This window comes from Strix aluco, chromosome 4 (genome assembly GCF_031877795.1).
Source record: "Strix aluco isolate bStrAlu1 chromosome 4, bStrAlu1.hap1, whole genome shotgun sequence".
In the NCBI taxonomy this organism is placed as follows: Eukaryota; Metazoa; Chordata; class Aves; order Strigiformes; family Strigidae; genus Strix; species Strix aluco.
The window spans coordinates 58,916,305-58,939,981 of record NC_133934.1 but is presented as its reverse complement, the minus strand read 5'-3'; the positions used below and the strand labels follow the sequence as shown (position 1 = coordinate 58,939,981).

General features: G+C 36.3%; 1 protein-coding gene across 1 annotated transcript in view; it reads left to right on the top strand.

The window, feature by feature from the left end:
• COL25A1 (collagen type XXV alpha 1 chain) overlaps positions 1-23,677 on the top strand; it is a 323,220-nt gene that overhangs the window by 184,864 nt on the left and 114,679 nt on the right. The window contains exon 5 of the mRNA XM_074823252.1: positions 9,850-9,867. Coding sequence (XP_074679353.1) covers positions 9,850-9,867 — 18 coding nt within the window. The remainder of the gene's footprint in view (positions 1-9,849; positions 9,868-23,677) is intronic.

Sequence of the window (23,677 nt, the reverse complement as noted above, 5' to 3'; positions counted from 1 at the left end):
AGATTTTCAGGCAGCTGCAAGTAACAATTTAACAATAGACCTTACCATAGATTGTTTAGAAATGTGGAATAATTAGTCACATAATTTTATCAGGATAAGAGTTTCTGAATTCTGAAATACTGCTATAATATACTAATTTAGACTATAGTAAAACTTCCAAATGTGTGATCTAAAGGATTTTTTAAAAATTACCAGGGGATACCTTAAAATGTGTTGGTTTGGTTTTTTTTTTGACAACCGAGTGCCAAAGCGCACTCTTATTAAAATCAGTGTAAAAACTCACTTTTAATTCAGTGAACTACAAACTGAGCTCAGAAAATACTTGTATGCTGGCCAGCTTCAGCTATGGCATTGTTATGTCTCACTAGCTTTATTTGTTGGACCAACACTGCCCATCAGAAATGTTGAAATAACCTTGGCCACTTATTTGTGCCATGAAATTTCAGTAGATTGAAACACAGTCTAGCATGGGGTAACTGGGGCTCAGTTCAGTTTTCTGTGTTCATGTCTGTCTCAGATACAGATCTTTCTGTATTAATTTTGTGTATGCAGAGCATTTCAGACACCTGTGGTCTGCACTGAGAGAGAGAATTTTTTCCAAAATACTTGATCTCACACCAAATAATCAGGAAAGACAGTGAGTCATCAAAGTTTGAGAAACTTGTATACATTTGGAGATGATAACTGGTGTGTTTATATTTTATTTATACAGAAAACTAGAATTGGAGTAATTTGCAGTGTCAGAATTTTTCCTCATTCTTTCCACAAAGAATGCATTTGCAACAAATGTATTTCTCTGCACATTTCCAATGAATATAAACCTATCAAAGTTATGCAGTTAAAATATGCCAATCCACTTTATTTAAAAAACAAAACAAAAAAACCTTCCTTTAGATAGAGGGTGATCTGCAATTTATAAAGAAGAAATTATGTCTGTTTTCTGTTTATTATGTATCCCCTGGTTCACAACTTAATCTTCTGATGAGCATTCCTTAAATGAAAAGGATTGCTGAAGGAGGAGTGGAAAAGTTATGAGTAAGAAGATAATCCATATCTTCCTCCTCTTCTTCCCTTGGAAGATTCTTTTATCACATAGTAGATTTCAACATGTGGTATCTGTTCTTATCTTCACTTTTCACTTAGAATTTTCTGAAGAAATGAACATTGCATTAAAGCTGCCTAAAGTAGTAAGACTAGCTATCTTTTTGATAGGAACACTCTTAAGATTTGTGATGCATTTGCTTACATTTTCAATTTCTAACAATAACCCCTAAAATCCTTAAAATATTCACCTCCAGAGTAACCCATATGTAAAAAGATACTGCTTAAATGGAAAACAACCTATTTTGTGTAGTGTTCAAAATCTGACTAAAAATATCTTTCTTTGAGAAACATTATGCTTATAGTATTCCTCCCATGTGTCGTCTCTTTTCATATTAGGGTTATTAGATAGGTAGGTAGTGCTAAATAATACACAACTAAGTAAATAGTTGTGTATTATTTGAAAAAAAATCTACTGTACAGACAACTTTGCTTTTGAAGATCTTGGAAAGAATTGTACATAATACCGTAAGTAAATATCTAGTAGTAGCATACATTTAACAATGGTGGTGGAAACTTAGAAAGGAAATGCGTAGTCCGTAAGAAACATTTTCAATACCATCTGTAGTATCTACACTAAGTGAACAAATAGTGTGCATATCTGTGCATAAACCTACTCATCCACTTCTCTTTCATGATGCATTGTCTTGTCTAGTTTTCTAAAATATTTTACGGGGTTTGTGTTACAGAAGACCATGTATTTGGTACTGGTTGTAAAAAAATTACTTGCTAATCTGTATTAGCAGTTATTTAGAGAACGAAGCAGAAAGTAGTTTGAACTGGTGCTCAGCTCTGGAGAAAATCAAGTTTAAGTCAAAGACTGACTATAGTTTGAAGTCTTTCTTTCAGAATGAATGAAAATGTCTTTGAGTGTTCCGTGAGACTTCCAGTGCAATCATGTAGTGAATGTCAATAAACATTTTCATATGTAGGATTTTCCTCAATGCATCCTGAAGTAGCCTTAGGTATTATTTCAGCTCATCTTTCTCACCCAGCCTGTATCAGTTGTGGAAATTCTGATTGCTTCCATTTTTGAAAAGTGTTTCCTCTCTCTTTCCAACACTAGAAAGAAGTAATTGAGCAAAGAAAGACATTACCATGCTTTGCTGTCAAAGATTTTGTATTTTTATAATGAAAGAATACTATTCATTTTCACAGTAATGACCTCTTATCTTCAGAGAGATTTTTTTTCTCCTGTAGGGCAGTATGTCTCAAGCAAATTTCTCTTTCTTCTTCTACTCTATAAAGCAAATCCCAGAAGACTTTCCCGGACTTCTGACCAAGTAGTCCTAATACAAATGTGATCATGGGGGAAATTCCTATTATTTTAAGTTGTGAGCAGGTGCTTCTCCTCAGTCTACTGGGAATTTGTGATTCTTCTTCACTGAGACTCTTCAAGATGATACATACACTCCTTTAATTGAAGTGCAGGAGCTATGTACCATGGATAAATAGCAGGCAAAAATTTAACTAGTTAAAATACCTATCATTGTAAGGGAGCACAAATAGTATTTTTTTTTTCCTATGGTAAAGAAACATTCCCTGAAAGCAGTGCTTATATGCAAAATACACTGCTACAGCTGCAAGAGCTGTTGGCTGGTCCCTCTAAGTCCACAGTTTGACCTTGTAATGAATTTTCCTTCTACAGATACTTGCATAATTCTTTTCTGTATTCATTCATCATAAGAATAATTAAATCTTTTGGGCTAAGCTTGCAGCAGACCAAATGGTTAAATTTAGCTGCTGGCCCACACAGTCCTCTGGGGAAATTTGTATACTTACCATGACCTTACTGTTGAGTGTTTTAACTGGTAATATCTGTAGTTTGCTTTCTAGAAGTAAATGTATCCATAGCCAGGGTTCAGATCAGCCTTCGTTTTTGCACCTGCAGCAGACTGTGTGTGTAAATATTACTAGATAAATATACTGTAGTACAGTGCTGGAAAAATCTGGGAAGGCTAATAATTTTGCAGACTTACCGTGATTTTGGGGGGTATAGTACCACATTTAGAAATTTGCTAAATAACTACGAGAAAGATAATAAGTGCTGTATGTGTGCTGCACACGTGGGATCAAGAGTCACTGAGGAAACATAATGATAAAAGCTGTCCTGTTAATGCACTGGTAAGTGTTGCTTGCTTTATTGGATACCAGGGAAAGAACTCTTTAGAGATAGCATTTGAAAGATATCATAGGTCATCCCAGCAGTCACAAACTTTCCCAGGACATCAGCACATATAGAAGGTAATGGTCATGCAGATAACCGAGATGCTGGTGACCCTCTTTATGCTCTAAGCATGTCAACTACTCATGATGTGACAGAAAACCACAGTAAGAGCTGGAGGGAAAGAGAGTTAAGGGGTTTTATTCCTGTAGGGCTTCCCAGACACAGTAACTTGTTATTGGATTTGACAAGTAGATTAATGCACAGGCTTCTTAGAAAGCCAATAATGTACCAAAAATCATGAGTTTCACAATATGTACATCCAACTGATGTCCTCTTTCTTACTAAGTATGTCTGGAATTTTTGGCAGAGTCCATGATCTAGGCTGGGAGAGGACAGAGAGCTAGGGAACTCACTAGACTGATATGGCATCACTTTTTCATAGTGTTTGTTACTTTCTTGATAGCTGGTTGAACTGATTCATTCCCATATTGCTCTAATTCCTAATAGTAGTGGTGCAGAAGGTAAGAATATGCACTCCTGAGTGGTCAGTAGAACCCCTGCAGACCTGATTTAGACTAAACTGTTACACTTTGAGTTTTGCTCACAAGCTGAAGCAGTGCTCAGGAAGTGGGCAAAAAGCAGCAAAGATTAAATGGATCAACATAAAACCAGCAAATATGTTATGTGCTGTCATCTCAGCAACAGTGACCTGTATCAAGCAGTGTGAGCAGTCAGTCCTACGGGGCTGTAGGCTTAGGGAAGGCAGTCTTGAGAGAGGGACTGTGAAGCTCCCGGGGGAAAGTCTGGCTGCAGGCCAGCATTTAAGAGAAAACTTCTCTCCAGCAGATGTAAACTAGTGTCCCTTTTGAATGGGTCAAAAACCTGAGAGGTCACAGTTTCAGCCTAAGATCAGAATTTAATAGCAGAAGCAAATTCTCTTCCCGTTTTTATTCCATTGTCAGTGAAAAGTGACTTGACTGTTCATTTGTCGGAAGGCAAAGCGATTAAATGTCAAATTTAAAATTAATCCAATGTTCTTTAGCCCTCTTCTCTCTCCTCTGATCACCTAAACGTGCAGTTGATACAGAACCAGTCACTGAGTTACAGTAGCGTACATCCACATTAAATCTTTTCTAGAATTTGCATCCTTATAACTGGAATCAAGCTCTGGACTCTGAAGGAGATAAGTAACTTGTGAAGTATCAGTGAGGATAATTCCATGTTTCCCAAGGAAAAAAAATGAAAGCAGAATAAGGCACAGGACTTCTTGGCCAAAGTATAGGTGGAAATCTTAGGTACCTCAGTGAACTTCATGAGCTGAAGTTTCTTAACCACCATTATTATAATGTTAACTTAAATACAGATTACAGTTATGAGATTTTAAGCGTTTGCTCATTTAATCTTACAACCGTGTGATAACAGCATTCAGTAAATAGCTATTCAGTAAATACCTGTTCTGTTTTCTCAGTTACTTAAAGAAAAATACACAAGCCAGATGCGTTATTTCATATGTTTTGTTATGTTGTGCCACTGTGATTTGTCAAACTAACAATTCCTTCATTGCATGTTGAACCTCTCATTTGTTAAACACCAGCTATTGCCTGGCTACTTCCCACCATGCTGGTTTTATTCTGTCTTAGGTCGTCGTCTTTTGTTTTTTCTTTTCTGTGCCTTCACTCTCAAAATATCTTTAAGGTATTGCATTTAACTGCTGACGTAGAGTTATTCATCTTCTAAAGCCTGCAATATTCCCCAAATCTATATTTTTCCTCATCTTCAGTGTTCCTCTGATTTAACTGTTCCATTTTGTTTTGACTTTTGATTATCCCAGGGTCCGATTGGTATGGATGGAAAGCTGGTAGGTGATTTGTTCAAAACCAGTATAATTTAGGTCTTGCACATATTCCCTCTTTCTTTTTTAATTACTCATGCTGAAATATATGTTAATCACATATTGGCTTCCTTCAGCATATTTAGTTCAACCTCAGTAGCATAGATTTTTAACAGAGTGCCAAAAAGCCACTTTAGTCCTTTGTGTCGTTCCAAGGAAATAGAGGTAAACCACGCTATTCCTGTTTCCTTATCATTTTTTACCTGGATTACATTGACAGACAGATGTTCCTACTTGGGTGCTCTGTCCAGAGAATGCTTCAGAAGGGTAGTTTGGTGGTGCCTTTCAAACAGCAGTATATTATTTCTGACCACATATCTGTGACTCTTGCTGGTTTCCTTTTTCCACAGGTTCTTAATTTTTGTGTTTTAATTTCTCTGTCTGGATTTTGTTGGCCGATTAGATCTGAACAGTCCCCATGTCTCATTTTAGATGCATTTGTATGCTATCCCAGATATTCTTTAGGGACATGGTACTTGAATTGTTAGAAATAACCTTTATTTTTTTACAGTGCATTTATAAATATATTTGGGTTTGTGTATATATTTGTATATCCATATATTTAGGATGTATGAGCCTGGAAGTTTATGTTCCCAGCTTTTTAAAGATTAAAATCATGCAAAAAGTGTGAAAATCCAGTTCCTGCCCTTTCTCATGCTATTGCTTTTGCTCCCTCTCTCTCCTTTTCCAGGACAGCCCTTTTCTCTGATATCCTGAATACATCTCTCCTTTTCTGTCTTTTAATTTGCTACAAGCCCTGTTTCCTTTGTAAGCTCAACTTGTTAACTTGCAGTGTCAGCTTCCATTTTCTTCTCTTAAGACTCTTCCCTGTGCTCCTTGAGGTCTCTTTCTACTGTTAAGTAACTTTTCTGCAATGTTTGCAGCTTCCAGTCAATAGGCTTTTTCTTTAATCTCCTCTTATAGCAGATTGATAGTTTACCTGTTGACTTCAGCTAGACCTGGCTACATCATATATGTGGTTTTTTTTTCTTTTAGTATTGCTTAAACATCAGTGGCTCATATTGGGTTAAATTGCTAGGAAAGCATTAACTCTCAACCATAGAAGACCTTCCATCATGGTAACTGGAATAGGCTGCTAAACTTAACCCCTTTCCTGCAAAATAACTTACTAAGTCAGTAAATAGTAAATATTGAAGGGAAAATTGTTCTGAATATTTTGCTGAAACCATGACATATTATGCAACTACATCCACTGTAGTAATGCAGATTTTAAAAATAAAATAAAATAAAATAAAAAGCAGCAATTAGTAAGGGAAAATCAAGTACATGAGCAATGATCCAGAGGTTCAAAGCAGCAGCCACTAAAATGCACCTGATCAGTTACTGGGGTTGGGACCGAGTTGTAAATGCGAGCAAAGAACAGCAGTCAGTAGCTACAAACAATGGATCAACTTTAGAGTATGTAATACATTTGAATAAAGAGAAAAAATCAGAGTAATGCTGAGTTTTCAGTCCTGAAGAGTATTTTCACCCTGTTTGTTTTCTAAAATGTAGAGAAATATTTCCAGCTAAAACATTTTAATCCACAAGTAACATGTATTGGGCACAATTTACGCAGCAATGAGCTGGAGTGATTTCAGCAATCCTGAAGCCTTTTGGGGAACACAAGCATATTAATTGAGACTGAGTTTGCTCAAATGAGTTATAATATCAGATTATATTCATGTTAGAGGGTTTTTTAATGAACACAAAAGAATCTCAAAGATCTTTATTCCTGACCCTTTCACAACATACAAAAATGAGAGAAGGCAAAATGAACAGCCCCTTTTCGTCTACTGTGCTTTGAATTGTTGTTGTGTGACAACAACCCTTTACAATAAAAAAGGTCAGTATTGTGATGCCTCTTTCTACCTGTACCTTTGTAAGCAGAGCTGATGAGTTCCATAATATAGTGCTTGCTGCATCCTCTGGTTAGTGTCACCTACTGGATCATTAGTGAGAAGGGAAATTTATACTGTAACTGTGATAGCTAGTAGGACAAGGAGTATCTAAGAGCATACAAAAATATTGAAGGATTGGGAACAACTGACAAAACAGAAGATAATTACCTTCACTAATGCAAAGTTCCTTCCATGTTCAAGTAGCTCATAGCCAACAGGATAAAAAAATCCTGCTATGAGTACTTCTGTATTCAGCACCTGCATTTACAGTTAAATGCAGGATAATTACAATATTGACAGTGTATATAAACTGAGAGTAATGCAACTGTTACATTCCCCATTATCTCATAGAGTTTTGTGTCGCCATGAAAAACAATTGACCTATAAAAATTCTGTTTCCAGCTTTCCTCTCTCTGTATTGCAGACATGATAAAAGACTAATTATAAATGCACAATAACAAAAAGGCAAACTGATAATGCTGTTGACACTGAGAGTAGAAAACACTTTCATGGGAGCATGGTTCCATCCCTGACATTCAATTCAGGGTATGTTTGTGTTATGTGTGTATGTCCCTTTACATATAGCATATACCATGTGGACACTTAGTATCCTGTATGTCTAAGTTAGATTGAAGAAAAAAGTGTCAGTTTTCAAATATTTTTTAAAAATATATATATATTCTGTTTATTTGCTTTCTACTGCTTTAAATCAACATTTTGAAACATTTTGCTAATTTCAGACTTTCATTTGAGTCTCTTTTATATATATATATCTTGGAGACAGTCTAATGATTTGGTCAAAATGTATTGTAACTTTAGATATACTTGTGAGACAAACATATTGTGAGTTTGTATATAAAAGTTTGCATGCATAGGTCTTGGTTTAGTTAATTTATACAAATTTATTGTACAAGCTGCCCAGTACTGCATCAGTAAGCAAATCCTGGTGATTTTAGGATCAGGTATAGCATATAATAGCTTAAAACCTGTTGTGATGGGAAGATTGAGGTAAAGGCTGAGTGCTGAGGAGTCCCCATTATATTCATTAACCGAGTGTGATGTATAACTTCATAGAAATGGCCAATTCGGAAAACTTTACTTCATATTAGAACTGGCAAACCTCAGCCAGTGCTTTTTTTTTGTCTGAAAACCTCTATAGTGCAGTGCTGTTCTAAGGAACAAAACTGCAGCATCCACAACAAGGAATGCTTTAAGCTGCCTTCAGTGTAAGGATTAGATAGCCACAATAATTCTGGTTTTTACCATGGTTCCTCTGTAACATTATTTCTAATATTTCATACATTTTAAAAAAAAATCTTTAAAAACTTGTATGTGAATTAAAATATGTTTTTCTGGTTTTTAATTTAGCACAAAAGATCTTAGTTACCAAAAAAGCATTTTTCTTCAGCTACTTTTCTTGTAGATAATAGTTCCCAGTTGAAATGCTTTTTTCACACACCTCATACCCCTACTTTAAAATCACACAGAATCACACAATGGTTGAAGTTGGAAGGGACCTCTGGAGGTCTTTTGGTCTAACCTCTCTGCTCAAGAAGAGGCATCTAGAGCAGGCTGCCCAGGATCGTGTCCAGATGGCTTATGAATATCTCCAAGGATGGAGACTCCACAATTTCCCTGGGCAACCTGTGCCAGTGTTTGGTTACCCTCACAGTAAAAAATGTTTCCTGATGTTCAGACGGAAGAGTTTCGGCTCTGTGCAGCAGTACCTTCTAGCTAAAGGGAAGAGAGTTTATAAAAAGTCTCCATGCTCAGTATATTTCAACAAAAGGAAATGTAGTTTCAATTCAGCTGAAATATTATTGAGATGTTGTGAAACACTAGAAGCTAAGCTAGCCCTAGGAGTTTAAGAAATCCTCTCTTTATAGGGAGAAATATATAAATATTTGTCTCTGCCTTACAGTGTGAGCTGATTGTCTGGGTGGCTGTAGTTCATAGTCACAGCTACTATACTGTTTTGTAATACAATTCTGCTTCATGCAAATAATTTGTAATGAGTGGGCTAGAATAACTGATGACTTTCACTGGCTTTCCTAGGCTAGAGACCTCGGTGATAGAAAGTCTGCTCTGTAAGGGCTTGCAGCAACAAGAGATACATACAACTCCTCCATGTTCAAAGGGTGCCTCTCCGTTTGTCCAGGAGTGGTCCAAAGGTGATGTTGATAAATAAGGGAGAGGAAATGTATCACCTACCTCTTGGGCTGACTGACAAGGTTCACCTACTGCTGACTTGCTGGTTTATATATTGATTTATACTTGCTTAAAACTGTGGTGTTTGCAGCAATAGCAAAATACTATTGTTTGCCCAGCAATGTGATCGTCCTGTTTTTAGATTTTGTTAGTTCAATAGGCAGTAATTAGCACCTCCTTTAAACATGGGGGTGAGCCATAATAGAGAAAAAGCACCCAGTACCTACTTCTAAATCAGCTCAGTGTCTGTGGATTCTTTCTCACTTGAGAATGATTAAATTATGCCTTTCTATCATTTCTAAATTTTTCTGACTCTTTGAAGTATGAATTTTCTCAAATGCAGGTTCAATGATGTGTGATTGTAATTTATTTCTGGAATTAGTTAATTGCAAGAAAATTCATCAGTTTGAATTAAAACATTCAAATTCAATATAGACTTAAGAGTCCATAATCTGACTTCAATACAGTTACTGGATATTTTGTTGTCTTCTTATTAGAGAATACTGTAACTATTTGCTACTATTTAAGGAGTTAATCCTTGTCATAACTTTCCATGACCTTATCTTTTTCTTGTTTTTCAGGGTCAGCCTGGTCCTCAAGTAAGTGCCATCTTATTTTCCTACATAAGTTAAAGCTAAATATAGGGCCCACCAAACTCAGGTTATCTACAAAGTATTTTGATGTTTTTTTTAAATCCTACTGTAATAAGCTAGAAACTGGTAACCATTGCATAATTCAGTTAGGCAAATATTTCCCAAGAGAGAAACATGGGCCCCCCCATATGGTTGTCTGAGTTCCCTCAGCTGTTTGACCAGATGGTGGGGTTAACAACGTAATACTGAATAAAGCAAATCTCCTAACTATGGCTTGAAACTTTGCCACCTAACTTTAAAGCAAGATAAAATAACTTAGCAAATGTGTAGCAAATGTAATACTTCAACTGCTTATTAATCACATGCTAATAATGTTGCTATAATCTAGACAGCCCTCAGTTATTTTAAATATTGCACTGCTAGGTATTTTGATTAATTATATATACTGCTTTGAATTAGTTCTGCTTTATTCAAGAATAGTAGAACTTTGTCTTGTGAGCTGTAATTGAAGACGTGGAAATGTAGGGTTCTAACTTCAGTTCTAAGGTAGAAATAGACCAGCAGAAAGGAAACAGTGGGTATAGAAAAAACTAAATGTAAATTATTGAGTTAAAGAGCGGTATAGAAATGTGGAAGAGCAAGGAAATAAGATTTAAAAAAAAGCCGATACCAAAGCCAAACTTAGTGAAGTCAGTTGAAAAATCCTACCTTTTTGCATACTCAAGATGCATTATGGGAAGTAAACTCTGGTTGGTGGGACCCTCTTTGCACAAGCGAGTTGCCTGAACCCAGATTTCTGTGAGGGCCTTTTATATTTCAGAATCATAATTGAAAGTGAAAGCTTTACAGCCGTATTGACTGAATTTTTTCAAGTTAAGATTTTCTTTACAGGAAGCAACCATTTTCCTCAGATTATTTTGTTTCTAATCATTGCTTTCTGTTGAAAGACAGTTTGTGTTACAAACCCTCATCCCACTCAGTTTGAATGCCTAGTATCCTTGCATTTCCAGGCTTTATTTAATAGTATTATATAAGTAGTCCGTATGATATTGGAAATGACCATGCCCCCCAGCGCTTATGTTTCACAGTAGGCTCTTGATGTGTGGCCTACACAGAGAGGCATCTTCAGCCTCTGTGCTGCTTGGGGTCAATGAAGAGAGAGAGTGTAATTCTGTGTGGCACTTGCTCTGAACAAGCTCTGCTGAGGACCTGAGGCCTCAACTTGAGGCCTGAGTTGAGGACCTGAGGACTTCAACTTGAGGCTGTGGGCTGCCCTCTAGTTGATGTTCACTTGTGCTGCCACCCGTGTCTTTTCCCACTGGGTTTGGACCCCCACCTCCCACATTCCAGTTGCTTGGAGAGTGTCTCTTCCTTAATGCTTGTAAACAGCTTCTCAGTCTTCAGATCTCATATCTCTACATAAAATACTCTGAGGTAGCTGTAGGCAAAGAACCACAATGGAGATAGCATCATTCAGTGCTGTTTCAAGAAATCAGAAAAATCTTGTCATGATTGTAAGAGAAGTGGGGTGCAAACCACAGGAAAAAATCCTATAAAAATCCCTCCCCCTGAGTTGTATTAACTTCTTTATGCCCTGAATGAATATACAGAAAACAGGTACAAGGTACTGGGACCCGCAAGACTTAGAATAAGAATTCTTACATCCTAACTTCAGTAGTTCCTCCCAGTGGAAATGCTCACCTCTGTGCCATTGCCATTGTTCTAAGCAATGCTTACCATTATTCTTAATACTGCATTTTCCTCATTTTCAGCTCAAGATGCTCTTATTGTGGCAGGAGGATATGTATGTACTCAGTCATTTTGAATGGCTGATTGCAGAGTAATTCCTGCAAGGGCACTGGTCAGGAAGTCATAACAGCATGAGACAGTCAGACTAGGATTCAGCTTTAGATCAAGATGCCTGAACCTAGAACCTTGTGCATAGGTGTTGACATGTGAGGTGTCTAAGCACTCCTTGTAGTCAGTGAAGGTTGAGTCAATGCTCAGTGCACCTAGAAGCCTCTTCAGCTCACTGTAAACTTCCAGGACTCAATTATATTGCTTGCATACAGGCGTTTGTTGCTGCATGAGATGATCCAGGGTCTCCCACCTAGCCTCTGGCTGTTGTGTGTACAAGGGCTGAAGTCTGTCTTGGACCATTGTTGTATCTGTCAGTCATGGGCAGCTGTCTTGGAAACATAGGGAACCTCTCACATGACACCAGTTGTACACATTCATGCCTCTTAATTACAGATTCTGATTATAGACAGCTACTGAATCAAATAACCATTCTGCGAAATTGCTTTCTAGCCTATGTTGACATCTACGTGTCTTAGGCAACTACATGTAGGCTGTGCATTTAGATGTCTTTCCTCTTAAACTGAAACCCAGATCCAGCTAACTTCATTAGACAGCATTTTAAAAATGTTGAAAGCTGTGGTTGAAAATCTCACAACTTTGTGAAATTATTTTTAAAGTATCAATAGAAAACAGAATCTGTTCACGTACTGGTAAAATAAGTCATTTCAGCCACCCATGATTGTCAGTAATTTCCCCAGTCTCAACTGTGTCCATGAGAAATCCAAAATGAAAATTATTGGTCGGGTTGGTTAGTAAGTAAAGGCTTCCTGGCTTCAAAGACCAGAATTTCTATGCTGACAAAACAAAGTTTTTCTGTCACTAAGATCAAAGATAAATTCTAATCCTTTTTACACACAGTGTTTTATTAACACATATTCTTTTTTGCTATGATTTTCAAAAAGTACACACTTAAATTCACACAACACGTACATAATTACAAGGTACAAGTATAAATTCATAACAGATCAGTAACATCTTCTATCTTTTTACCTTTGAATTTTTACTGCTTTTTTTCTTCAAAAATACACTGCAAAAGATAATTTTCCTTCATATTTTCCTGTTTTAAGTAAAAAGAAGGTTTATTAAACCCACAAGCATTTTTTCAGAAAAAGCTCATGATTCTATTGTATCTCTGAAAGGTAAAGACCATAATGAATAGCTAGAGAATTTTTAGCATAACCTTTAAAAAAATAAAATACCTTCTTATGATTTTGGTTTTCTGTTAAAAAGAAAGCTGTTTCAAATACCATGTAAACTGAGTTTCTTTGTAGAAGAGCAAGTAATAAAATCTTTAATATTTTTGCTGAAACTTAAATTCTGGCTTTTGAGTGACCCCAAAGAATACCTGCTTTTTCTTGTTTAGAATGTAAATATGTATTTAGATTAGCTTGTACCAGAAAGGTTTATTTTCCCAATAAATCTATACAACCAAATTCTGCCCATACATCTCCTGTTTAAAATAATGGAAGTATTCATGTTTGTCAAAGAACAGGCTTTAGCTTCTAGTCTAAAGTTAATTCCATGAGGAATGTGCTATCTGGGTAAAGAGAGAAGGCTTGTTATTTTTAACGTTTTTTGTTGTTTAGAAGTAAAGTTCATATAAACATTAGAAAAAGGTGCATTTAGTATTATGGTGAAGGAAGACAAAATGATCCTTTACAAAATCCTGCTGAACTAAAACTGTTAACAAATATAAATGTGGGGCAGGATGGTGTTTCAGTGTGACTTCGTCTCAGTCAGTCAACAGTTTTCTTCTTTGTGGCAATATCCTCTCCCTGGCGGATCTCTAGTGCAACATACTTTCTCTCTCATGTCAGCGTACATGATCACTCTCTGTGTGGGACTTTTGAGATATAGCAGCCCCACAGATGCTTCTCCCTTCACTTTGGCAGCCATTCAAATTTGCATTAGAAATGGACAAGATCCTAATGATTGATACTTGTTTTCATGAGATTCTTGTTTTCCTATATGTGAAATGTCTGTGGAAGTGATGTTATTTCAGTCTGAAATTTTCCAGTGTTGTGTGCATGATAAAGGGTTACCATAGCAATTCTGGTGACAAATGTATGCGTGTGTCTTTTTCACCGTCAAGCTTCAGGGTATGTGACTGAAGTATTTTTATTTTCTGATGACAGAGATTCTGATTCATGGTTAGACAGGCTATTACTAGCTTGTCCTGTCAACAGAGCTGGTGGGAACCATTTTAACTTTTAGTTTTCTGCTTTTTGTCAAGGACTGAAAAAATAGCCAGCGGGACACAGGGCATAGTTTTGAGCTGGTTTGCATGGCAGCACTGTATGCAAGAGATTTGCTTATCATTTTCTAGAGAACACTGTGATGGTATGGAGAATCCTAAACCTTAGGAAAGAGTTGAGTATCTGACAGCAGGAAGGATGGGAAGGAGGTTATATAAAGAAAATGTATTTTAAGTTCTGCTGAGTTTCCCTTTTGGTTTTGGTAGTTTGGATAGCCATCTGCATTCCAAAACCTGTTAAATATTCCTCTCAGCGCATGCCATTCAGTACTGGGATGGTTGTTAAGGTCAAGTTATCATGTATGTGTTTTGATGTTTCTTTAAGATTTGGACAAGGAACATAATATGTCCTATTGACTAATGCTGCAAAGTGGTTTCTACCTGTCAGATCCTTAGAGCTGGACATGCTTCTTTTGTACTGATCACCATAAATTGAGGTGTAACCTTCATGTTCCTTGTTCCCAGCAGTTTGCCTTTAGGAATGCCTCTAGTCTCTCTACTTGTGTGGAGAGTGGGGGAAGGAGGCAAGAAGTACACTTATGAAGGGCAGAATCAGTATAAGGCTGGAGAAATAGTTCATCACCTTAAGATATACTGTGCAGTAAAGTTCCTGCTCCTGAGAGAAACCAAGTGGTGGTATCCAGGCCATCAGCTCTTCACACTCTAGAGAATGATCTTGTGGGGTGTTTTATACTCCCTCAGCTCCTTCGTAAACTTTTGATCCTGTTGAAGGATTGTATGGCTCAGTTTGAATATGAAAATGCTAGTCAGCTTTTGAGTTATGAGTTGCAGGTCAGATTTTGCTGTCAGACTTTGACAATTAGTTTATTAACAAAGAACTGGTACAGTCACTCAAATTTTTGTTTTCTAGGCAATTATGGAGTGATGTTGTCTTTGTTTTGTATGTTTGTGTGTGTGTGTGTCCACGCTTTTTCAGGACTTCATCAGACCATTATTTCAGTGTATGTTATGAAATCCCTTCAAGAAATTTTGTGCGTCTTAGTTTCTTCTTAATTCATTATGTAAAACTGTGATTACTTATATAGAAATCAGAATATGAGTTAGAAGTTGGTAGAAATTCATGGGGGGGGTGCACTCTGTGATCTTTAATTTAAAGGGAGCCAGATATCAATTTCCATCTAAAGATTTGGGTTAATTTTTTTGTTTCTTCTGAAGGGTCTTCACTAACATGTGAACAGTGGAAAGAGCTACTGCATTGCCCATGTTCTGCCCTAGGTATTACTGATGTAGGTGGGTGTTGAATACAGAACTTTGACATCATGTTGAGAGGTACTGTAAGTTAAGGAGGAAATGTATTTTTGAAGGGAAGCGAACAGTTTGTTAGGCTTTGGTAAAGAAGGACAAGTATTGAAAGAGAGTATATAACAGATTTATTTGTCCTTCAAACAAATTCTTCCTGAGTGAGTTTAAAACATTTGTAGTTTTTAAGTTTTCATATGCACACCACACATTATCTCCCAACTATGGTCATTGTGTCCAACTAATTAGTTATACCTGTGTAAATGAAAATAAGGTTAGGCTTAGCCTGAGAGTTTGGACTTATATACAGCAGTAGAAATAGATTAATGTAGTGTCTTTTAAAAAATAGTTAGTCTGATATAATGGCCAGAGAGACACAGGAAGTCAGCCAAACACAGTATCTAAAAGTCTGTTTCTTACTTGCATCTGTACCAATAAGAAGGCCAAATACTGGATCCTACTGCTGCTGATAACAGTTTGCTATCGATTTTGAGATCAGAAATTAATCTTAAGTGAGGGCATCACATAAATAAACAAGCTTGTACTAAGTTTCATATGTATTTGGTGGGCAGAGTTTTACCACTTGCTTACCATTTTCCTCCCTATCTAAAGCTGTAATAGAATTCCTGAACACTATTGAAATTGTGTCGTCTTTTTAAGAAACAGCCCATATTGACTTGTGAACATGAAGAAACAAATGCCATCATCATGGCTTTTCATTTTATGTTAGTCGCCAAATTGAACCACATCAGAGAATGTTGGAGGAGAGATCATGCTCAAAACTTCTTGTTTACTGTCTGGTGTGTACATAAATGTTTATGACACAAAAGATGCAAGAAGTGTATCTTCCCAGATAACATATTTAATTGTTTTAAAGTATGTTGCTTTCTCAGCTTTGTATGTAATAAAGCAGAAGTTAATTTTGTTAAAAGGAATTAACAACAAAAATAAGCACTTTTAAAACATGAAACAATTCAGTTTCCCCTTGCAGACTTATGTACATGTGTAAACCAGGATAGCTGTGAACATTAAATGCTTCTTTGGCTAAGCAGATGGCATTACTGCAAATAAGGGGATTCTTTGCTTTGTGAAGAAGAGAGCACAGAATTGGAGATTTAGGGGCAAATTGTGCTGGACTATCAGTTGTATCAAGACTAAGGAAGCACCACACATAATTTAAAAAGGCTGAGCGGCTTAAGTCCCAGGCATCAACAAGCAAAATTCTTGCAGCATTGGATATTGTGCTCTGCTTCCAACATGTTTTTTTATTTGTCTTTTCCCCCCCTTTTGTCAGGGGAGCCTTTTGTGAAGGAGCCTCTAATGGCAGATTAATGACTTCCCTACAGTACCCTGCTAGGTGAACTTGGGAATAATCAGACTTGTTAGAGCTCTGTTCATCTAAGGTCAGATGCCCAAAGTGGCAGCCAGACTCCTACCCCAACTGTGCCACTGTGGTTTTTTACCTGCTCTGATAGGCAGGCTTTTGGGTTACAATTTGAGTAACTCTCTCTGGAAATCTTGTGCTGAAATGGTAAGATGTTTAAATGTTCCACAGCATTTCCTGGAACTGGTAATTTATTTCTGATTTTCTTACCTGATTCAGAAAAATATCAGATTTGAAGTCTGTTAATTTAACAATTACCAATTAAATATAGGTTTTGATTTTCTACAAACACAGAAATAAGAATATTCATTGTAGAGAATTCTGTGGAAAGGGCTCTTCGTGCAAGGCAGTGTCAACTCTGGATGCCCTCGTAAAATAAGTTCTGTTGTTATGAAGGCGACTTCTTTTACTAAACTTGAAGATCTACCTCTGAAGTAGCTATATGCAATAGATGAAGAAAGGTTGGGAGATGGGTTCTTGGAACAGTTTGTTTGGCCCAACAATTTTAGAAGTTGATCCCCGCATTTCATAGTTCACATAGTAACCATCTACGGCACAGCTACTCTGAAAAACCAAGTCTTAGATTAAAACTCAAAACAACTAACATATAAAACTCTAAAAGAAAACATGAAGGTCAGCTTTCTATTTGTAGGGTGTTACCAACTTTTACTCATTAATTTTCATTAATTCTGAAAAGAATTGATTTTGTTTTCATAAAACAATCATGAATGTCTGATTCACTTGTTACATATGCTAGCATAAATGTTACGGGGAATTGCACATTAGCATTCCACCTATTCATCTAGAAGTTGCAGCTGTCACCAGAGCATACTGGATCTTCTAACAGCAAGTGAAGAACTTGTAAGCCTTAATTTGGTACAGCATTGCTTAGCTTAACAAACTACATATGAGTACAAAAAAACAATTGCAAGCCAAATACTGCGGTTCCATTATGAGATATGCAAAGAGTTGTCAAAATACAATTAAGAACTCCAAAATACTTCTTGTATTCCTAAATCATTTCTTTATCGAATGACCTTTGTATTTTCTTCATCCTATTCTACAGATGGCAGAAATACACTAGTGCGTTCTGTGTTTTATTAGGAATTATGTCAAAACAAAGTATTTCACTGTGTTCAGGAATATTATATAGTATTTTACTATCCTGCTGCACATGTTTTTAATTCAATATTAAACTCCTACTGGCTTATTGTTTTTACGGATCCTCATGCTGTATTTCAGCTTTGAATTCCAGTCCAATTTGTTGCAGATCCCAGTAGTTTCACCAGCTTAAAAAAAAAAAAAAAAGTTTTAAAAATGTGTATTTCATCAAGCTTATGGTGATGTAAAGATAACGCTCTGATATCTAAGATCTTAGTCTTTCACAAGGTTTTCAAAATATCAGAGTTTCCTTGATCACCCATTATCAGTCCAGAACCCTGGTGACTTTCTGTGCTGCAAGCTTCTAAGTCCTGCAAACTACAGCAGACCTGGGAGATTTGGATCTCAGGCTACCAGATGGAAGCTTCAAAATTTGTATTTTCCATTATAAAGTGACACTTTTATCAACTGAAATTTGACTTTAAGCAATCTTATATGTTAGCAGAAATGCTTCAGGTTCTTTATATTGAACTGGTGCTGGCATGTAGAGCTGTGATGATGTGCTATTCTTTCCTGTAAGTATGAGTCAAGTTTGGAAGAGAGAAAGAAGAAAAAATACAAAATACTTCAATTCCTGCATTGGAGTGTTTTGTGTACTGCTGATAATGTTATTAATGAGCATGGCATGGAAGTGTCCATTCTGTTTGTGAGCTTTAATTCAGAATTCTACGTTTGAAAAATACTCCGGCTGTTCCTGCGATAGCATAGGAGTTCCTAACAATCTTTTTTGCTGAGATCCATCAATAACATTCAAGACTTGTGAGCTGCTGCAAAACATGTAAGAGAATCACGTATTTTCAGAAATACAATCCAGTTATATTGCACAGTATGTCTGTTAGTGATCACTTGCCAAAAAGAATGAATATCCATTTAAGTGTACATATACATATGTGTGTAATTTCCCCTGAAGATGTTCTGAATTTTGTAGACCAAACTATTAGTCTTGAGGAGAAAACTGTTTTGTTTTTAATAAACTTTATGTTGTCTTAAATTGCTTCCTGTATAAAGAAAGATGTTGCCAACCTTAAAGGTTACAAAAATATCTTCAGTAATCTCACTTTTATATATGTCTATGTATAAAAGTATGTGTATGTTTGTAGCTGATATAAAAATTCCTTTGCATTTATCCAGTATTTCAACTCAAAATTTACAAATCTGAACAGTTCTCAAAATAGCACTATGGAGTATGTCATTGTAGTTTTCCCCTGTTATAGATGAGGAAATTGAGGAAGATAAATGAAAGGTTTAGTTCTTTTACTAGCATTTTTTTTGTGTTATTGTAACATATATTATTTCACATGCTATTTTTATGTGCTTTTATTTCTGTATACTCATTGACTTTGAATCAATTAATCCGTGGTTAAGGGTTGACACACCCCCATCAAGACTAGAGTTATGACATAGTGTCAAGTCTTTGCCTCTTTTAGCAATGACTTATAGCTAGGATAGTTTGGAGACATTTTCAGTAACCTAGTACTTAGAGGTTGCCTCAGATGGATTTGTGCAGTGTAGCTTTTATCATCACATTTGTCAGGCAATTCTTGTAAAAAACTTGTTTGGGTACCAATGGAGCCTGGCATGCACAGGAACTACTTAAGGGACTACAGGAATGCAAGGGGGGATAGAAAAGAAAGAAGGATAAGATCCTCAGAGACATTATGTTGGTATTTCACTAAAATACATTTTTCCCAAGCATTAGCATATCCTCAAGTTAAAAAATTTACTTAGGCTGTGAAATAGTTTCGTTGCTCTTAATCTATGGAGGTTATACTGCGGTCTCAGAAGCCTTTCTATCCCTTGGGCTATATTTTATATGGCTGTGGCTTTATATTAATGTTTTACTGTCGTTTTCTTTTAACTGTTCATGATTTAAATAATCTAACACAGCATTCTTTTACAGTAGCATTTTATAGTGGCATTTTCAGACAGCACTAAAAGAGTATCTTTCTTTGACATTCTACTACCTTGAATCAGCAAATGTAACCTGTACTGAGTAATAAAGTTTGGAAAAGGAAAAACGGTGTATGTACAGGATGCCGTGCCTTTGAAATACTGAAGGAAACTTGGGGCATTGGTACTGAAACAAGTGTGGATTCACCACAGTAAATGGAAGAATGGAATTGACCTCCCATACTTAAAAGTCTGTGTTAAAATCCATTTGCTAAAATTAAGTTTAGTGTTGAAATACAGCAAATGTATGTTAGCTGCAAACCCTTGTTTTTATGTGAGCTATCCAGATTTGCTTATTTACACAAGTTCAGCCTTTATTACTTTAATGTAAATATGCCTTGATATGATAGCAGGTACAGGCCAAAATACTTCAAAAAGGGTACCAGGCTTTTTGTAGCAGATTCTTTGAAATTAATCTTAGTACTTTCAGTAACAAATTTTGAGTTTTTAATTTCTTCCAAAGAGAGAGATGGGGAAGTGGAAGAATCTGTGAAATCAGAATGAAATCAGTATGGGTCACAACAATCAAGTTGGTTTTTTTTCCTTGGATCAGCTTACTTTTATTTCACTAGCTGCCTTGTTTTGAAACTAGTCCTTATTTCAAATATATGAACAGAGAGTTTTTCAGGTATTTCAATCATTTGTTCGTGTGTGGTTATGATTTTCTTGTAGCATCTGTTAATGAACTACATAAATCTTCTCCTTTACCCAATTACCAGTCAAAGGAGGATGTGCCTGGTAGATACTTGTATGATATTTCTCTACACAGTAGTAATGGAGACGGTAAAGTTGAAAGATCCAGAAGGCTAGGGAGCTTGGAAGATATATTTCAGTGATCACAGGTACTTCTCTTGTAGGTAGTGACTGGAAGTGTTGAATCTCCATTGCTCTGAAACTCTCCCCTTCCCTTACTTTCTTCCTTTGTCTGTTTTCTTCAAGTTTTTATTGAACTTCAGCCTGTCATCCTCATCAAAAAGGTTCTTTTGAGTCAAAGAAAAATACCAAATGAGCAAAGGACACTGTCATTTCAGCTGGACTATACACCAGGCCACTAAGCAATCAGGGAAGCACCAAAGGTCTTTGAATTACAGAAGTCATTGTTCATGCTTTAGGTAGAAAATGACTGAAACATTAGAGTGTGAACTACTGTTTCTGACAATAACAGGAAGTTGTTAAGTCCCAGTGAGAAGCTGGTTTTTTACTAAGCTTCTAGGAATAAATGAGAGAGCTGGCCTATGGATGAAAATCTACCAAAGGAAGTATAAAAAATATTTAAGAGTATATTTTTTATCTCAAAAATCTGGAAAAAAGATTTCATGAGTTTGATTGGCAGGAGGGTATAATTTTTTCTTTTCAATTTCTATTGTGTTGAGAAAGAAAGCCAGAATGTACTTCCATGATCCCTGCAGTTTTATAAGCCTTAAATTCCACGGGACTATATTGGTGTTCCTTTTAAGTCTTTTTCTTTTTTTATTATTATTAGTATTGTTTTCCCAAGTTCTCATTTGGTTTTAGAGCATATTAATTGCTTCCATAAAGTAGAATGTTTTGATCAGGTTCAAGGCAGGAATACCAGTGCATCTGCTCAGCCCAGAGAGCCAGAAGGATACCAGGCTTTTTGAGCAAAATAGCCATGTATTTGTATAGTCTGCTTATTGGCTGCTTGCTGGTACAGTCCTACTGGGGAGTGCAGAAAACTCCTGTGGAGTGGTACTATGCTGTTGTTATGTTAATAAATGGGGATAATTGGGAGGTTAGGTAGTGCTAGTTATTTCTTCTTGTTGTTTCATATTCCTTTTAATGTTCAATGCCAAAAAAAAGGCGTGAAGTCTATGGCAATAAAAACTGTTTAGAGCTATAACTTCTTTCCTGCTTCAGTAGTTTGACACAACAATAAATGCAGTTCTTCTGAGGAAAAGGTGGAGCAATCTACCTTGAAAACTCTTTGCACTCTAGTTCTTCTTATTGTAAAATTTGAAAACAGTCTTTCATTCTTCTCTGTCTTCCTGTCCCCCAAACATGCTTTTTTATGGTTAATTCATTACTCCTTGAATTTCTATGGCATCGATTCTGTTGATGGGAGTGAATATTTATTAATGAAAGTAAGAGACTCCAGTCAACTCCACTTTCCCTTGTTATTGAATCCTATAAAATATTGAATCTTATCAAGAAGCCTATGACTTATAATAAATATTTTCATCTATTGATAGCAGACTCATTTTTGCCTATTCTGTACCTACCATGCTATATATTAAGTTTTCTCTCACTTGTGACATAACCATTCGACTACTGAGTGAATGTTAGTATAGAAAACCACCAGCATGGTCACATATGCGGACACACGTGTGAAGACAAGCACATGCATATGTATATTCCTATTGGAGAAGATATAACAGGGATACAAAAATAATCTGCTGCATGGTAGTCTAGTATAAGATGGAGTGGGACTCCTCATGTTCTCAATGCAGCAAAAGGAAGAGGAGGAAGAAGTAGGGAGGCTCTGTGAAGGTAAAGGAGTAAAGAACAGCCTACCTGAGATACTGGAGGACAATATGTTAATCTCGATCATACTGTACTTTTTAGCAGGGGCTGTTGTGATAAGGCAGGGGTAATGGTTTTAAATTGAAAGAGGGTAGATTAAAACTAGATATAAGGAAGAAGTTTTTTGCAGTGAGGGTCGTGAAATGCTGGAACAGGTTGCCCAGTGAGGTGGTAGATACCCTATCCCTGGAAACATTCAAGGTCAGGTTGGACGGGGCTCTGAGCAACCTGGTCTAGTTGAAGATGTCCCTGCTCATTGCAGGGGAGTGTGGACTAGATGACCTTTAAAGGTACCTTCCAACCCAAACTATTCTATGATTCTAAAATAACATGTTATGCTTTTTCATGTCTCAGGTAGACATGTGATGAGACAGGGATCTGCTGGAGGATTGCTGGAAAAGCAGTTATATCAAAAACAGGTCTTGGTTTTGGAATGTTTTGTAAACCAAGTATTGAACATTGAAAGTCGTATTTTGTCGTACTGTCATTAAAAAATATATTTAAAATCATGGATTCAACTTCAAAAAATCCTGAGAGTGGTTTGGAAACAGCAAATGTAACAGTAATAGTAAAAAAACCTCACTGTTCAGCCTGTTTTAGGAATTTTGATTCTGTAGGGTACACATCAGTTGTTTTCAAATGTCTTCCTGCAGTTCTGAGTACCAGCCAAAAAATCTGTGTGTTTCTCTTTTTGATATAACCAAGATTATGTGTTTGTATCTTCCTTGCACCTATGGCATTATTGAAAACAGAAACTCTGAATGTTTTCTTATAAAATGGGAGACTTAGCAATATTAGATTTTCTCATCTGTGTTTTTATGTGCTGTTTTACACATTTAGTAGAATGGTATTTCCTTTGTGGTTTTTTTTTACAGTATTGCATCGAAACTCTAATGTCATCAGTAAATTTTGCTTATCTAGCAAGTAGGAGAATAGGAGGGTGCACTGTGGACAAGGCAATGAGGACTTAAATTCAGGAAATACATGTATTATGGTGCATTGAGCAGTAAGTGGCATTCAGGAGGCTTTTGACTTTACCAGAAGCCATTTTCTTATCTTTAATAATGTGGCAAGTTTTTCTGTCACCATATCTTTGGTCTTACTGGCATGTATGGCAGATACTTGATTCACAAGAAATTTAACAGTTGATTCAGATTATAATGTTTGCTTAAATTAATTTATGGCAATAGTAAAAGTGATACTTGATTTTTCATGCTCAGGCAATGTGTACATAGTCATATACTCTCCGTATCATGGAATCTCTATGCGACTATTTATGTTGAGTTTTTTAGGTTTTCAAAGAAAAACATTGTGTTTGTCTGTAGAAGGGGAGAAAAAGCAGGGGAAGAGGACAGCCTTATTGACTAATCAAAAAAAGCAAGTATGTCAGAGAAAGGAAGAGACCT